The following is a 15544-nucleotide window of genomic DNA, read 5'->3' as shown; positions in this document are numbered from 1 at the left end:
CTGGAGACAAAGTCAAAAGCTGAAATACCAGATATTTCCAGTTGGGCACTCATGGCGGTGGGACCAGTGGCGTAGCTAGACGCTTGGCCGGCAGCGGCAGCCTGCATATAAAAGTGTGGGGGGTGCTGGCATATTCCCGCTACAGCCGCAGGTAAGCGGGGAGGCCACCGCCACCAAAACTCGTGATGCCCAGGGTGGTTTGCCCCTTCACAACCCTTGCTATGCCACTGAGTGGGACAAGACTGTACAACATGCAGGGAGACTAGCTTTGTGACTGAAGCTTTACAGGCATTCAGTGTACCTGGAAGTTTTCCACCCAGTGTGGGTCCTCTTATGCAGAGTCAAAAAATGTATGACTGGCATTCAAAGCAGTGATATAATTTTTGCCCAGTGTGTGTTATTATATCGCAAGTGAGGACAGATTACAACAAAAAATATTCGGACCGTCAGATTACAAGTAGGGTTTCTACCCAGTGTGTTTTTAAGTGAGATTTCTTCTGAGGTTGAAATGTTTCTGGCATTCAGAACATCGATAAGGTGTTTCTTCAGGGTGACCACTCTTGCGGAGTGAGATTTATTTTATGATGTAAGTTTTCTGGCATTCAGAGCAGTTTTCCCTCATATAGGTTTTTGCAAGTCAACTGAAACTGAATTTCTGACTACAGATTTTCTGGCACATAGAGAATTGTTTATTTCTCCAATTTTCTGTTCTCTAGTGTTCCACAAGACTGACCTTAAAACTGATGTTTCTCCGTGGCATAGCACTGAAAAGCTTTCCCCCATGCGGTTTCTCTCATGTTAAGTGAGGCTAGCTTTCCTGCTGATGCTTGTCTGACATTCAAAGCTTCAATAATTTTCTGCCCAGTGTGGTTCTTTTCATGCAGAGCCAGAATGAATTTACAATTGAAGCTTTTCTGGTATTTAGAGCACTGATAGGGTTCCTTCCCAGTGAGGTTTCTCTCATGCTGAGTGACACTGGGTTTAATACTGAAGCTTTTCTAACATTTAGAGGACTATAAAAGTGTTTCCAAGTGCGGTTCAAATGGGATTCACAAATAAGTCTGTTTACACACTCAGTGCACTCATAAGACTTCAATCTGAAGTTAATTTCTCCAAGTTGGAGTTTGCCATGCATATATCCCCTGATAGAACTGAACCTTATTGCTGAGCCAGAACAACCTTAGGTAATGTTCATCATTAACCTCCCAGATACTCAGTGGATGCTCTTCGTAATGCTTGTATTGGGTCTATGACCACTTCTGTTGTGTGGTCACCGCTATGGGAAGAACTATCTTAGTCGTCCTAAGAATTAACTTTAAGCAGTCCCTTACTTCCATGAGGACTACCTCAGATCTCTTAGGACCTTCTTGTAAGCTGTCCCTTGTACCCAAGAGGACCACTGTCATGGGGTTATTACCTTCATGCTATGTTCATGTAGGTTCTCATGTGCAGAGTTAAGATTTTTTGTGACTTAAGATTTTCTTACCTTTTCTATTTAGCATCTTATAAAGCACCAATTTCATGATTTGGGGTTTAGTGTTTATAAATAGAGATGGTAAAAATACCTTATTGTGTCATATTTGGTAAGACTCGGGTGCGAAACTGAGGGCAATTCCACCGGTTCCACCTCTACCTGCCCCAGATTGCAAAAAGGGAGGAATGCAGGTGAAATACCCTGCAAAACAAGAATTCCTCATTCAGGGCTAGGCACAAGGAACTCTTGTGCTGTCCTGCACTGTCGGTGGCAGGCTATTATAATGTAATGGTAATTACATTAAGTTGTTTCCAATGGCTGGCCTCTGACAGTCATCTCAAAATAAACGTCCCCAGCTGCAGAGCTTGTGTGTGATGCCTGCCTACTATGAGTACCCTGCAGGCAGAAATTGTATACATACTTCCCTTTTGGTGAAGTTGCTTTGAAGTGCACTATCAGGGGTCCAGGCAATGTATTTATCTTAATGCAGCTTGCGTTACGAGATTGAAATGCCCAGAATATTGTGATAGGAGAATATCTAGGACAGAACATAAAGGGACAAAATATCGGAAGGTTAGTGCATATAGGGAAGACCAGATTTACCATTGCCAACTCCACATGTATGTACAATGAAGATATACGTACTGCGTGGGTACATATATGTGGAGGTAAATATAGATAGAAAATCTAGACTTACTTGTCAAAATATTTGTTTTTTATATGTTGTCCTCAACATTGTGTCCCATCAATATTCTTAGGTCAATATTGAAGGTGCACACCCTTTAATGTAAATACATTGCCCAGCCTCTCACAGTGCTTCAAAAAGAAACTGAGCCTTTTGTTCCACCCATGGAACAGTGGATCAGCTCCAATTCTGCTCCATGAAAAGAACATAAACGGGTGAAATTCCAGCGTTTTACTTACCATGGAAGAATTATGCTCACCTCTATTTACTAGTTAGGTATATTTTTACATAAAGATAAAGTCAGAAAATGAGATCACAATTTAGTAGTATAACAATGGCTCTTTTTAACCTTCCTTTGCCCAGTGAATGGTTTCTTGACTGGTGATAAGACCGGAAAGGGGATGTTAAGAAATTTTAAAGGATCGTCATGGTTACATGAATGAGATTAACCCCCATGGAAGAGTTGGTGCCCAGGATCTCTTTAGAGTAAAATTACAATTGTTTGGAACCACAAGACTAAATCATTACCTTCACTGTAATTCTTACACCTGAAAATCCCTAAAATGGTTACAACCGGAAATTCTCAAAATATGGCCAGCAAGTTGTTACATTTACCAGCATTAAAGCCAGTGCTGACAGACAAATCAGTGCCCTCTGGACCAATGTCCACCTCCGTAACTAGGTACAGCATCAAGTCCTTGTCATTACCATAGCAACTGCCTCAGGCTCAGGTTAGTCGTTCCTCTAGCTACGCTGATATGTCTCTATCTGATGCAGGACCCCATCCCTAGTTAGTTTTCACTGGAAAAACAATGAAATTCAATCATAAATCTATGTTGAGACCAAGGCGCATCCATTCCATCTCCTCAGTTTAAATATTTGCATCTCTTCTCAAGATTTGACAGCAGAGTGAGACGAGGCTTCTACTGCCCGTAGACCCAGGATCAGTTCGCTGCTCATTGCAAAAAGGTCCATTTCTTCTGTACCTTACAACATTTCTGGCATAAGCGCATAATTGTTCCTTCCTGCAAATCTCTGTTTTCTTCTGAAGAGCAGTTGAGTGTAACCGTGAAAGCTTCACATTGACCTGTAAAGCATTGATCAATGTTGAAATTAGTCAATATTAGATTGCTTGGAAAGCAACATAAATTGGTCTAAATTATGTGTTTCATACCATAATGCCATAGCGGGTATTGGAGAACCTGTGTGGGGGGATCACAAATCTGCACTAGTTGGCAATTAGATATTGGTAGAGCTACATAGTTGTGCAAAAGGGAGGTTGCAATATGAAGAAGAAAAAGAAGGGCAAAAACAAGGTTGAGATGGAGGCTCTCCTCTCTCTCGCCTTAAAACGTAAGAATTAAAGATACCAATTTAAATGGATCAATATTTTCTAAGTAAAAAGGTTCTATCAGTAAACACACTAAACCCTTTTGAGACACTACAGGGCATATTTACAATGAAATGGTGCAGAAATAAAAAGTATTTCTCCTCGTTGTGCCACTTCCCCTGGGGAGGCATACGTTTTTAGCACTGCTTTAGATTTACTGATCCTTGTAAACCTGGAGCAGTGTCAAAAAGCAATGGATGTTGCATGGGAACACCCACAGCAACACCTATCCACGCCTCCTTGCCACAGAAAACTGCGTCGAGGTGGACCATATTTCCAAGGCGACATTAAGCCATGCAAAGTGGCTTAGCGCCGACTTGTAAATATGGAGCAGAGCATAGCACCTCCGGAGCACCGCAAAAATGTGACCCTCCGGTGGCGCAATACCCTTGTATATATGCCCCCATAGTGTTTACCTATATTCATGACCGAGGTCATACTTTTAGAATGTTGTATTTGCTCCAACCCCATGTTATTTCTTATGCTCAGCACAATGTAAAGCAGGTAGCTTATTTGCTTTTAAGGGCAAATTCCCTGAAAAATAGGGCCAACAGATTCTTCTAGGATATTGTTGGTCTCTGTTCATTCTTGACCTGAACTCTTACCTATCTGACATTCTTCTTTTCGGGGCTGGGGAATCCTGTCCCTAGCTTCCACTACTCAATGGAGTTATTTTGGATTGCATACTACCAACGTTTCTTTTCTGAACGCCTCTTGTCTTCTATCAGACCTCAGTGTCTTAGTTTCATCCAAATAAACACACATAAATCAGAGATAAATGTCTCAGTTTAATCAGTCTCCTCAGAATAACATTGTCCTATGTTTCTTTCTCTTTTAGCTGCTCATTTCTGAAAGCATATACATCTTAACTACAAAAACCTCAGTTTCACCTTTTTCCCTGCTGCAAACTGTTGTGTCTGCCCTGCTTTTCTCTTCTTCCCTTCCAACCAGTATTCCTTCCAAGTTCTGCCCAGAAAATGAATACCAGTTTAGGTTCCGCCTACCAGTCTGCTTTTAGCTGTCTAGTAGGAGAAAGTCTATTGAGTACAAAACAAAAATCTACAGTGGGCTTTTGGCCAACCCATTGCTTACCATTGGCTGCCTTTGTTGTTACGCTTATTTACATGTTTTTATTCAATGACTTTCCATACCCATCCTGTGTTTGTTTCTCACTTTCTTCTGTTTATCCCTCCCCTGGGGCACAGCCTCTTTGCAGTAATATTGACTGGATGACGCGTATCCTTGCACTGTTCACCTTTAGGGATCTACTTTTTTTTAGCACTCTATGAGACTGCATGTGTTTTTTAGGTCGCGCCTAGCGGCAGCGCGTATGCGCTGCTCGCTCTGTGAGAATTCTGTAGTAGAGTATGGGAGAGAAGCCGCGGCCACTCTCCTTCCATATTTTTCATTGGCTTGTGTCATTGTCTTTCGTAAATGCTGCCTTAGGATTCGTTAATAGGCTTGTTAGTCCCTCCTTAATACAGCCTTGTCTTCATTTGTACTCCCCCATGGCTACTGGCCCTTTTACTCCAGTTGTTACACTGGACCTGTTATTTAGTCTGTAAGCACTATTTACTTTATTGAGTTTCTCTTACTGCAAGCCGGACATGCGCTGCTTCAGCTGAAACCGCTTGTGTTTTCTTTAAGCAGCTCGGCCACCCTAATGACACGGGTGCTACTTTCAATCACTTTAACCCAGCATTATCTAGTGTCTGTTTCAACCCCCCAAGTAAAATGGATTTAGAAATGATTAGCAAATTAAGTAATGTGAATTCCAGGTAGCACATAATCCTGTGTAAATGGGCTGAAGCTGACGACAGTACATTTGTGTTACATGTCATCTGCACTAAAGCCACCTGAGGGGTTATTTCCAAAAGCCTGTTTTATTAACAACAACACCGCCACCGCCCGTACCACCAATACCACCACCAGTACCACCACCATCAATACCACCACCATCAATACCACCACCACCATTACCGATACCCCCACTACCAATACCACCACCACCACCAATATCACCACCTCCAACATTGCCACCACCGACAATACCACCACCACCAATACCTCCACCAATACCAATACCTCTGCCAATACCAATACCACCACCAATACCACCACCACCAATACCACCACCACTAATACCAATACCAGTACCACCACCACCAATACCAATACCACTACCACCAAGACCAATACTGACACCACCAATACCAGTACCACCACCAATACCACCACCACCACCAATACCACCACCAATACCAGCACCACCAATATCACCACTACCACCACCAATACCACCACCACCAATACCAATACCACCACCTCAGCGCCTCTCACTCACTAGTAATAGCAGGGGCAGTGTACGAGGCCAGAGCTGCAGCCGAGACCATCCCTCCCTCCCTCCCACCATGCCTGCCATAAAGCACAGCCCGCCCAGCACCAGGAGGTGAAGCCACTGCCCTACTACAGCTGGAGTGTTTTTTATTAGGCCAAAGATAGCAATGACATTATGCAATGCCACACTGCACACTCAAATCATGGAGAGGGCAGGAATTAGACCTCCCCTCCCGCTCTTCCTCCTGAGCTGCGACAGTGTAATCACAGAGCAAAATATGTTGGAGCGCTTTGTTAGTGTTTATAGCCCTGATCATATGTAACTCTCACTTCACACTTTGTGTCTGTGTAATTTAACTTACACATATTCTTCACTGCACTATTTATCACTACTTTGAAGATGTTGCAGGCCAGTCTCTTCTTCTGATATTTACAATCTAACAAGTGCTCGAGAAGGCCCTTTATTGCAATGCAATAGGTCTCGCATTTGCGAGCGTTTAGGCTATTAGTATTGTAAATGACAATGCCTTTTTTTTATGTGTTAAAACCCAAAACATAAATAAAAGTCATTGTCATTTACAGTGCCAATAGCTCAAACTTGCGTGAAAGAGAGCTATTGCATTACAAATGCTTGTTTCATGTGCTGCTTCTGCATCTTGTGTGCTGTTTTCTCGTGTGCTACTTCTCTCCCCCAAATATCCACCCGCGTGCTACTTGTTACTCTTTCAGCCCTCCACCAAGCCTGTCCAGTGTTTTCCCCACCCTTCCTTGCTTTTTCTTGTAATTGTTTGGGTCTTCCACTGCTCCAGCTTCAAGAGCTACGGTTGCTGCCTTGCTCCCTGCCTACTCACTCCCCTTTGCTTCACCCACACACCGCCCCACATGCTCCTCCGTTGCTTCAAAGAGTTCTTTTTTTATTTTATCTTTTTTGGAGCGCACAGAAATCCCTTTCGCACTAGTCAAACATTACTTTTTTTTTTACAATTCTGACTGTGTCATTTTGTAAGCGCATGCATGTAAGGTGACGCGTGTGCTCACACGTCATCTTGCATACACACACCTAGAACTTTCTTTTGGCTAATGCTGCTGAACATCAGCAAACAGCATTAGCAATGCCTGTAGTTCCAAAAGGTGAGACCTGTTGCCTTCGCCAGTGCTTGTTGAACATGATTTGTCTTTCATGTGCATATCTCCGTTGGTTTTAAGACTTGTCATTCTGTACGTTTCAGTAGACACGTGATCAGTCCTATTGTTATTGCCACAAAAAAACTCTCATTCGTGTACTTTCCGCACATTGTGCCTCACACCCACTCATTTATATTAAATGATGAGACAATTGGCTAGAAAACATACCCATAATACAGTGGGCTAACACTTCAACAGGATAATTTTGTAGTCGATGTGAATGAAGATCACAGATTCACAAGCGCTGCTGAAATGGATAATGTGTGTTTCTTTAGCACATTTTTTTTGTTTTCTTATATTTAATGGCAGCTGGGAGCTCTTTAACTTGGGAGAGCGCATTGTTTTCTGCCAGCTCGGATTCGTTTGTTGTTTGTTTAAACTGTACAGTTGAGGTGGTCTTTCATTTAAAATAAATCTGTTAAAATGAATCTGTCTTACTTGGAATTGTTGTTAAACGTTTTTGCTCTTTTCGGCACTTATTTTGAACCCAGAAAACACAACTCCAACCTAGACACCTGCCCCCTGCAGGTTCACTTCTACAAATAATTTTGCACGAGTGCAAAATATAGAGGGGCAGATTTATAATAACTGGCGCATCCCTGCAGATCAACATGGATGCGCCAGTTATTATGCGCCACAGCTGCGCCACCATGGATGCACCGCATTTATAATGCGGCGCACCATGGGGCAAAAAAGGCACAGATGCGTGACGCATCTGTGCCGTAAAAGTGTCGCATTGCTGGAGTTGCGTCGCAAGCGCGACGCAGCTCCAGCAATGCTCTGGGGGGCCTTATCTTTACAATGCTGCGTCAATCCTTACGCCTGCTTCAAGCAGGCGCAGGGTTTTGACGCAGCATGGGCCTAAAAGTGACTGAGTGAAATCTTGTAGATTTCACTCAGCCACTTTTAGAAGGCGTTCCTGCGCCGGAACGCCCCCACCTGCCCTGGAACGCCTACATGTGGCGCAGGGCTTTACAACGTGACGCATCTCCCAGATGCGTCACGTTGTAAATACCCCGCACCATGGCGCAGGATTTGCGCCGCTGCTGCGTCACAAAAGTGACGCAACGGCGGCGCAAAAGTGGCGCAAGTGCAACATAAATCTGCCCCAGACTGTACAATACAGATCAGGCCGGTGACTAACTTGCCCTAGGCAAATGACAGCGTCTTACTATTAAACTCTTAACAATGTGTTGTAGAACCTACCACCCTTCGGGTTCAGTTTCAGCTAGCTTTATTACAATTGTCCTCTCTTCACGACTCCTGCCTCCGAGAAAGACTCTCCAAATAGTCCCGGCCAATCGCTAAGACCACAGGGTGGGTGGAAGATGAAAGGCTATTTTGTCTGAATCTATGGAAACTCGATTATGTGTAACGATGTATATGTGTATCCATCGATTCGTGTAGCTAAGTGCTTCCCAATATCCATGTCACAGCTCACATGGAGCACAATGTTCGACATACAGGTTTGAGCAAAGGCATGACAATTGTAAATACAAATGCTCACCATATAAATAGACAGATACAACCAAGAGGTGAGGTACAAAACAGGTCGCGAAATTCATTAAATGCTGTAACATTTCCTAAAGAAAAGCTTCCTCGTGTTTTTTGAAGATCTGTGATGCCCCTTCGTGACTCAGAGAATGGTCTTCACAAGCTCTCGAATCCAGGTTATTCCTCTATTTTACAGGCACACTGCAAGAGCCATAGTTTTACCTTACCTCTTTCTGAGCTTAAATTCAGTCTAGTAATTTGTGCTTCTGCTAACCATGTCCCTCCTGTTTCACCGTTCTAGGTTTCTATCCTGTTGGTGACACTGCCGTGAACAACCATTCGCCTCCTCCAAACGCTGCCGTCGTAGTGAAGGATGTTGGGAATGGGATGGTCACACCACCTTCCAGTTTCAGGTATAACCCCTTTTTTCCTTCAGAACACCAAAAATTAGACTTTACATGCAGTGAACTTTGGTCCCAAAAAAGTTAAGATGTTGTCAAGTGTGCACCCGCACTTAAGTTGTGAAACCAGAAAAAAGTGAGGTTCCAAAGCGCCATCCGCAGATGCTGCCTTACGAATGCCGAGGTTGCTGAATACCAAGCCCGCTTGTCTTGAACCTGTCTCATGGCTCTTTCTTCCAACGCCATTCACTTCATGTCTCTAATCTCACATTTCATCCCTGCTTTCTCCCATTGCCAGTTTTCTTATCTTTCTCTTTCTCCTCATTTCTTCTTTTACTCTCTTTCCCCTCTCAAGCTCTGGCTCAAATTCTGATTAAGCCCCGGTTTGAAAAAGTGTTCCAGTGCTAACACCTGCAACCACCCGCATAAACAAGGCAATGGCAAGCACGAAGAATGGTGACTGTGTGTCTCTGCGTATTATTTTCTTCATGGAAACATGCTGTACTCCATCTTTCAACCAGGGGTGTTAGAAATTGGGGGTTGTTGGTTGACTGGGGTGTAAGCCCTGGTCAAGCAGCAAGCACTATCCTAGTCAGGGTAAGTGGCAGGCAAACGCTAAACTTGGGCTCACCCTCTGGTAGCTTGGCACAGAGCAGTCAGGCGAAACTTAGAGGCTGTGTGTAAAGTATGTGTGCAACACTTTAAACATTAAAACAGTAAAAACACCACACAAAATTATTCCACACCAGGTTAGACAAAAAGCTCAGATCTTAATAAATGAAAAAAAACCAAAATGACAAAAATCCAATTAGTAGAACCGATTTATGTTGATTTTTGAAGTTTATGGTGAAAACTAGCACCAAAAAGCACAAAGTGCTATTGGGGATATCTGGTTGCATCAGACTAGGACAAAGACATATGTTTAGGCTGACTGCGATGAAGCACGGGTCAGCCATAGGGAACTAGTTAGGCCCGCTGAACATAGTATCCTAAATTCTGGTTGCGGAGTGTTGCATGGGTCTGTGTCGAAGATGCGTCGTACAGCCGAGGGGATGCGTCGGTTCTGAAATGCAACGAGGCTGCGGTGCAAAGTCCTATTGCGTTGATATCAAGGATCCCGTTGACGGGGCTTGCGATGCAAAGTACAGTGTCGAGGATGCGAGACGCAGCAGAGGTCATGTGTCGGTTCCAATGAGCGGTGAAGCTGGGATGCGGAATTTAAGCATCATCGTCGAGGCTGCCGTCAATGAGAGATGCAAGGAGCTTGCACTGATGAAAGTGTTGCGCAGCAGTAGTTCCAAGCCTATGTGTCGGTCCCAACATGCAGGAGGTGGTTGAGATGCAAAGTCTTTTGCGAAGGGTCAATCCACGCAGCATCAGAGATTCATCGGTTCTGCTCATGGATGTGTCACTCAGTTGAGGAGATGCATTGGTTCCGCTCAAGGATGTGCCTCTCAGCAGAGAAGATGCATCAGTTCCACTGGGAAGCACCTTAAGCCCACTTCCAAGGGTCTGGGACTGGGGTGGCACCACCTGGCAGGGTAGACTCACAGCTGGCAGAGTCCAGGTGCAGGTGTTTGGATACCTGTTATGTCCCTGAGGCTTCTGATAAGGCAGCCAGCCAACTAGCCCTTAGAGCCCTTCTGGGTTCTTGGATCAAGAGATGCAGGTCCAGTACTTCTCACCCAGGCAAGAGGGTACCAGATCAGTACAGCAAAGCTGGAGTCCAGCAGAGTGGCAGTCTTTCCACAACACAACAGCCCTTCTTCCTGGCAGAGTAACTACAGGTCCAGACGTGTACTGAAGTGGTGGTGTCTGAGGTCTAGTACTTATACCCAGTGGTGCCTTTGAAGTGGGGGAGGCTTTAAAGACATACCTTTAAAGTGCGCAGAGGTTCTCCCTTTCTGCCCTGACTTAATACAGGGGGTATGCAGCCCTTTGTGTGTGGACAGAACACAGCCTATTCAGGTGTAAGTGAGGCTGTGCCCAGCTCCTACCTCCCATCATGCCAGAGATAGCCAATTGTGGCACATCTAAGCTCCCATTGGGTGTGGCTGTCTAGGAGGAATACACACAGCCCAACTGCCAATTGAACCCAGTCATGTGAGCAGAGGCAGGCTAAAGGCACCAAATGGCTAAATCGAGAAAATGCCAACTTTCTAAAAGTACAAAAACTGGGGGAGGGGATAGGCCCAAAGGACCAGAACCAGGTAGGGCCGTACTAAATTGAATACAAAAAGAGGAACCTGGCTCCGTTTGACATTATGCTCTTATTATTTTTGAGCAACAAACAGACCAATATCTTTTCTGTTTAAATGGATTTTTTATTAAACCATTCCTTTCTTTGCAATTGTTTGTATTTTACCAAAAATATTTTAGTTGCATGAGAAGTAAAGGGCACTTTTTTCAACACGGAGGAATTTGAGTAAACTTGTTGTGACGTGAGGGATTTGCATTGAATCGTATGCCCCACGCACACACTCTAAACATTTTCCCTTGTTTGGCACATGTTTGGCCCCAAAAACAAGATAGCGATAAGAGTATTCTAGTTTCTGATGTTATGATGCAAAAGTCCAATGTTGTTGTCTATACATGTGTTTGTATATAAGTATTTCATGCACTGTAAATCATCATAAGTATTTTTCATGTTTTGTATGTTAATTTGAAAAATGTGTGTCTCTTTACTTCTCAATCAACTAAAATCTGTTTGGTAAAATACAAACAATTGCAAAGAAAGGAATGGATTATTAAAAAATCAATTGAAACAGAAAAGATAGTGGTCTGTTTGTTGCTCAAAAATAATAAGAGTATAACGCCAAATGAAGCCAGGTTCCTCTTTTTGTATTCAACTTTCTAAAAGTGGCATTTTTAGAACTGCACTTTAAAATTTGTCTTCAACGTAAGTTTTGATTTTGAATTGTGATTTCAGGGACACCAGATTTGAAGGATCTATCTCTTCTCGATTGGAATTGACACTTGTAAAATGTGATAAGGTTATCCTATTGTTATACTATGAGAGAGAGAGGCCTTACAGTACAGGTAAACACATTTGAGGGTTTTCACCTACCAGGACATGTACTACGTAAAAGTACATGGCTTGCCTTTTAAATCCAGTGCACCCTGCCCTAATCTGTCCAGGTCCTACCTTAGGGGTGACTTATATGTAGAAGAAGGGAAGGTTTGGGCCTGGTCAAAGGTTCGTTTTGCCTGGTAGATGTGGAACTGGCAACTGCACAAACACGCTCAGCAATGGCAGGCCCAAGACATGGTTCAAGTGCTATTTTAGTGGAGGGCACAAGCTGTGCTGCAGGCCCACTTGTAGCATTTACTTTACAGGTCCTGGGCACATGTGGTGCACTTTACGAGGGACCTATAAGCATGGCTTAATTTAAGCGTGTGGTTTCCAGTGTTTGCCACCAGTGCTTTTTACAGTCTGCCACAAGGCGGAGCTGTCTGGCTAATTTAGAGATAACCACAAAAACAGCTAATTATTAATTCAATATACATTAGAAATTACTATTACCTACCATGGAGCCAATTCTATAACTTTGGGGGCCTGAACTAATCTGAACTGTTACACTTGTAGAAGTGTGATGGTTAGTACTTGTGTTGTTACTATCATTGGCAGCATGGCAGGAGCAGTATGTGGAGCAAGCTGCAGTGGCCTCCTGACTAGAGCCCTGACACTTATGCTTTTTACAAACTAAGCACTGTTTGTAAGTATATTAAATATGCCAATTTGGTATGGGCCAATAATAACATGTTTAGGTGAGAAAGCACAAGCACTTGAGCACTGTTTATGAGTAGTAAAGTGCACAGAGTTTTAATAATAGCAAAAACAAGGTCAGAAAAGTGGAGGAGGAAGGCAAAAGGTTTGGAGGAAGATCATCCTAAGGCTTTCAGGTCTAACGCAAGACTAGCGAGGTCATTATGTAGCTGGGTAGACCTCTGTGAAACAAACAGCTTGGAACAGTCAGTTTGCAAGCCAATGTCGTCTACTGCCAAGTAGTTTAAAAACACAAAGAATCAGCTTTATACCACTAGCATCAGTGGGTAAGCACATTTTGTTTATGTGATTCTTGCCTTATTTTCAACATTACCTTGTTAATAATGGATTTCGTGCTCTATTTCATCAGTTACCATGATGCTCACATGACTCTGAGCTCTGTCTGAATTGTTTATTTTACATTTGTTTGGATCAACAAAGAAATGCTGGAAAGCCACATTAATTTACTACGTCAAGCTCAATATTGTTAGTTGCATTGTAAATTTACTCCATTACATCTAGAGGCCTATCTTTTATACTGGAATGCATGGCACATTACTATATGTTAGTTCTTTTATTGATCCCCACCAATAGAGTCTTGATGAGGTCAGCTAGGTCAAAGGAATAACATACTAATCCATGTGTCTCCTAGGGTTAATTTGCACAGACATGCAATGGTTCCTTCAAATTTCTTCTTGTGCCAGTGTTTGATAATTCAGAGGTTTGTAAAACATTAGTTTCCAGGCTCAGCTACAGAGGAATCTAATCTAAAGTTTTATATGTTGATGTAGCGTGCAAAGGAAACAAATTAGTTATGTTATATGACAATATGGTTGGACCAAAATCAAAGTGTTCAGTTTCTATACAATCTAGGATTTTCTTTTTTTTACAAGGGGAAAAATGCATAATGTGTACGGCAAGTGCTTTGCTCTCCAGCATAATGCCAACCACTGAATATAAACACAATATGAACACAACATGGAAGTAACACGGTTTGTGTTTGAGCAGTGAAAATAACTGTGTCCCAATTACACATTATTTGGAGCAACTGTACTAATAAATACACGTTCACACTTTTATTTGCAACATTGACACATTGACAGGAGAAATCGCTTTTTACTGCCACACAGACTGCATGTAACAATTACTTCTGTCTCCTGAGTGCCCACACTCTGGAATGGTAATAAATAGATTACACTCTGTGAATCTGCATGTATGTTGTATAATACAATTGTTTGGCTGTTATATATTGAGGAAAACCGGGACCAGTTTCAATAGGTTGTATATTCGAACACTGGATAGCACATTGCAAAATCCCAAACTTAAAAAAACATGGTAGAGTTCATACTTGGAATCTTCTTTAGTATAGAGGACGCGGAAGTCATCATACAGTACCAATGGTTTTGAACGTTTATAATAAATAAGATGTTGAGATAAAATCCGAAAAACTCCAGGATACGAAGTAGGTAAGACGATCTATGATCATAAACAGGTGTTTTCAACAGCTCAACTACACGGTCTCAAAACCTCACAAGATCCTCAACATTCTAACCTGTACTCCCTTGGGTTCTAGACGTTCCATGGGGCAGGGAACTATGATACAAAGGTGGGGGAAAACAGCTGGGAAATACCAACTACCAATTTACTGATAAAGCTAAATAAAGAAGTAAATATATATATAAATATACAGAAATTACAACACATCTACTTATCTTGCAAGCAGAAAGAACAAAACAAAATAGTAGAAGAAATGTAGGAGAAGCATACACAATTGCGTACAAGAGCACAGTGTGAAAATGTATTTCATTTCATAGTCCTGTTGCCAATTAGGCACTTTCCCCAATCTCGTGCTTTGCCTTGAATCGTCCAACTCAGTTTGGTTCTCTCCATCTTTTATCTTACAAAATTTCCCTGTAGACCATTGTGTGGAACAAGTTTGTCCATGCTCTACAATTGTCAATTTCAAAACACTACTACATTTTTCTTATTTTTATTTTATCTTCCCTGGATCGTAGTATTTTTTGTATTTTTTTATAACTAGTATTGGGTTTCTTTACCCAGACCCATTGTCCTACTTACATTTTTGTTCTTTGGCACCCCATCTGGTGTCATACTTCCTTTTATATCTACTTTGATGTTTGACAATTTTTTCCTTGATATCATGTTTTGCCATCTGGAAAGAATTATTTTCAAAAAGCCAGTTAGGGGAAAGTTTTGAACCTTGTTTCCTTCCCCTCAACAAACAGTAAACCCCATACAAAGTACTTAAAATGAGTGATGGCCCAGAAACACAACAACGCTTTCTTTTCTATTGTTGAATAGTTCACTACCGCTACCTTAAGAGTCCTAGAAGCAAATGCAATAATTCTCTCTGTTCCACCAACAACTTGGGAAAGAGTAGCTTCCAAACCCTTATTACTTGCATCAGTGGTAAGTATAATTTCCCTTTTGCTGTCAACATTTGTAATAAAGGGTGCTGAAATAATGACTTTCTTTATGTCATTAAAATTTAGTGTATGATTAGGCAACCAAACAAAATTGGTGTTTTTCTTTCATAAATCTCTCATGGGTTGAAAAAGTCTTTATAAACTTAGACATTTATTCAGCCAACCCCAAAAAAGAGTTGACTTCGTCTCTATTAGGGGGAATAGGCGCCTTCGAAACTGACTCAATCAAAACCATTTTTGGCTTGATCCCCTCATTAGACAGAGTGTGATCTAAAAACTCAACTGACGCTACCTCAATTAAAACAAATGTCTTCTTTAGGGTAAGACCAGCACATCTTAGTTTATCCAATACTTCCCTTAAATTA

At 42.2% G+C, this 15544-nt stretch overlaps 1 protein-coding gene across 1 annotated transcript in view; it reads left to right on the top strand.

Annotated features, from left to right (window-relative positions):
* The window catches only part of LOC146811799 (uncharacterized), a 78584-nt gene that overhangs the window by 25233 nt on the left and 37807 nt on the right, over window positions 1–15544 (top strand). Inside the window, exon 4 of the mRNA XM_085618793.1 lies at window positions 8867–8978. Coding sequence (XP_085474919.1) covers window positions 8867–8978 — 112 coding nt within the window. The remainder of the gene's footprint in view (window positions 1–8866; window positions 8979–15544) is intronic.

Source organism: Triturus cristatus, chromosome 7 (assembly GCF_964204655.1).
Source record: "Triturus cristatus chromosome 7, aTriCri1.1, whole genome shotgun sequence".
Classification (NCBI taxonomy): domain Eukaryota; kingdom Metazoa; phylum Chordata; class Amphibia; order Caudata; family Salamandridae; genus Triturus; species Triturus cristatus.
Note: the sequence above shows the minus strand (reverse complement) of the source record. Positions and strands in the feature narration are given on the sequence as shown.